This window comes from Hordeum vulgare, chromosome 2H (assembly GCF_904849725.1).
Source record: "Hordeum vulgare subsp. vulgare chromosome 2H, MorexV3_pseudomolecules_assembly, whole genome shotgun sequence".
Lineage (NCBI taxonomy): Eukaryota > Viridiplantae > Streptophyta > Magnoliopsida > Poales > Poaceae > Hordeum > Hordeum vulgare.
This window is the reverse complement of record NC_058519.1, coordinates 42,057,000-42,060,068: the sequence shown is the minus strand read 5'-3', so window position 1 is coordinate 42,060,068 and position 3,069 is coordinate 42,057,000. Positions and strand designations below refer to the sequence as shown.

Genomic DNA, 3,069 nt, shown 5'->3' with positions numbered 1-3,069 from the left:
TGGACGTCGTTCTTCTTTTGTCGTTTGTTTTCGTCCGTAGAGGGACCCTGCTCTTACTCTTGATGATTATGTAATGTACTGGTGTAACTCTGATGTAGCTTGTGGCGAGTGTAAGCCAACTCTTTATGTATCTCTTCTTTTCAGTACATGTACTTGTAATGATATCCATTCCTGCGACACGACGAGATGCACTTCTATCCCTGACGAGGCCCTCGTGCCAAATTGAGGATAGGGTCGCATCTGGGCGTGACAGTTGGTGTCTTCGGTGGCGCAACACGGGCGCGCTCGTTCGCCAGGCGCAGCGCCATCTTAGCAAGAAGGTAGGCGGCCTCCTCTGGAAGAAGCGCGCGGGGGTGGACGACGAGGGTGTTCTGAAAGAAGGCGGGCGAAGCACGGGCGCGCTCGTGCGTCTGGTGCATCGCCCTCTTAGCCTGCAGGTAGGCCACCTTCTCTGAAAGCATCACGCGGGCATAGACGAGGAGGTTGTCGTTGTTGTCCATGGCTACTAGGTCGTCGACGAGGAAACAAAGGGGTAGCGAGAATAGGTCGTATGACCAAGAAAAGTATGGAAAAGAAGCAAGCTTCAACGCTCCCCAAGACAACAGAGCCCTCATAGTGGGGAGGGTAAAGAGCATCCAACGCAAAGCGATAAGTAAATATAACAGGCATCCATGGTTAACAAGTAGAGACTTCGCATTTCTCCGCTCTTCAAGTGTGTTTCTTCCCACTTCTCCCTCTTACCATGGCAAGTCCTTGGGAAATAACTTTTTTCTCAATACATAATATTGTATAAGTCAACCCAAGTCGCTTCTTCATCTCCAGGAATCCTGTAAGGTACTTTTGGAACACCAATGGGCATATTAGATTAACATTATTAAATTTAAGTAAGAAACACTTTAATATGGAAACGTAAGAATGGAACAGAAAGAATCTGCAGTTTATTGTCTTAATTTTTATTCTTATTCTATTCTATATGAATACTATAGATTCTATTAATACATAGATTGAAAGGTTATACATATGATGGGGACGGGGAGAGTTCTGGAAGCAGATGGCCGAACCCAACTGCACGCTCGGATTAAAAAAGCCCGACCACGGTCGCTGACGCATGGGCCCGAGGATGGTGGCCGTCATAAATTATGTTGACCGCGGTGGTTGGGGGCGGACACAGAGGAGGCGCGCGTGGAAATGGGTCGGCACGGACGCGAAGCGAACGCGTTTTGACAATGGGTCGACGCGTTGGGTCATCATTTTTGTCCGCCCCGACCAAAACGGACGACGGCGGACGAAATGGGCCGCCCCATTGAAGTTGCTTTTAATTAGTATTTCTAAGTGTATACATTAGGCAATAACATGATTCCATATATTAATATAAATCGTTAACTAAGTTTATAAAAAAAATCTACTAACCAAATAAATTAATATGAGGGTTTATTGTTGATGGATCTATTAATATCTATTTTGTATGTTAGGTGTTGATATTTTTTTCTATTCCTACATTTTTTTTCTAAATGACCGACTTGAGTAGTTGTTCATACATACTCCTAGCTACATGGCCATGTTAGAGTGGGTATCAAATTTCAGCTATAAAATCCAACGAGCAGCTTCGGTCCGAGCCACCACAACGCAGAGAACACAAGATTACGGTACACTACCTCCTCAGTCAAACACGATGCATGCAAACCAGAGTTCTCCACACAGCAAGAAGAATGCCGACGGCGAGGAGGACATCACCGTCGAACTGTATCCATTCATCCGCGAATACAAGGGCGGCCGTGTCGAGCGCTTCCTGAGCAGCTCATTCGTGGAAGCGTCCCCGGACGCTCCTGCCAACCGTAGCGTGGCGACGAGGGACGTGGTCGTCGACGAGAGCACCGGCGTGTCCGCACGACTGTTTCTTCCTGCCGCTGCGGCCGCAACCGGTGAGAGGCTCCCCGTCATCATGTACCTCCACGGCGGATCCTTCTGCACGGAGAGCGCGTTCTGCCGCACGTACCACAACTATGCCAGGTCCCTGGCGTCCCGTGCGGGGGCTCTCGTCGTGTCTGTGGAGTACCGTCTAGCACCGGAGCATCCCGTGCTCTGGCCTTTCGTTACGTCAGGCCGTCTCAGCAACGACGATCACCGCGTCAACCCTCTCGACGAGGAGATCGCCTCGCTGACATGCCGGCGTGTGCTGGTCGCCGTCGCCGAGAAGGACAGTTTGCGTGACTGCGGGCGCCGGCTGGCGGCTCGCCTGCGCGGCTGCTGCGCGTGGGCCGATGATGAGAAAGCGGTGACATTGCTGGAATCAGAGGGCGAAGACCATGGCTTCCACCTGTACAACCCACTCCGTGCGACGAGCAAGGTTCTCATGGAGACCATAGTGCAGTTCATCAACCAGCGCACGGTGTTGCCATTGCCGGCCGCTCTGCTGCCGGAGCTGCACGAGCTGCATGCATGCGGTGCTAAGAAGATGAACACGTGCTTGCCTATTCTAGGCGTGCCAGCAAGGCCGTATATGGACGTGTTTGGTTATTGGATGGCCATGAAAACTTCGAGCGTCCCAAATGATATGACACGTGCTTGTTGCTTGCACGTTGGACAGGGGAGAAGAGCATCCAAGACTAGATATGGCTTATCTTTGGTCCATGCCATCAGGAATAACAACAAGACCAAGATGAGGTTCTCCTCATTATCTGCAACAGCAGCACTGGGGACATGTGTTTCTCCCAACTTCATCTAGTGCATGAAGCATGATGGTCTAAAACTCTACATGCATCCAGGATTACGGTTGTGCACGCTCAGTATAAGTGCAAAAATAGTATTAAAGGGATTTATATTGAGACCCCTATCTCCTACACCACCTGCTTTGGGTCAAAGAAATGTATGCTGTGTTTTTCATTTTGCTGGGTGTATGTTACTTTTTTCTTATAGTTAAACTATGTATGAAGATCGATGCATGAGTAATGTCAAAGAAATATCCAACTCCTCTGTAAAGGTATTGCGGCCCTTAAAAAAGTTTACTTGGCAGTGCATAATTTAAATTTTGGAAAGTTTGTTTTAAAAATCCTACACCAAGGGAGAGAG

General features: G+C 49.0%; 1 protein-coding gene across 1 annotated transcript; it reads left to right on the top strand.

Moving 5' to 3' along the window:
* The first annotated feature begins 1,672 nt into the window (after positions 1 to 1,672).
* On the top strand, positions 1,673 to 2,725 carry LOC123425291 (2-hydroxyisoflavanone dehydratase-like). The gene has a single exon (XM_045108973.1). It carries the CDS (start codon positions 1,673 to 1,675, stop codon positions 2,723 to 2,725), a length of 1,053 nt encoding a protein of 350 aa, XP_044964908.1.
* The last annotated feature ends 344 nt before the right edge of the window (positions 2,726 to 3,069 follow it).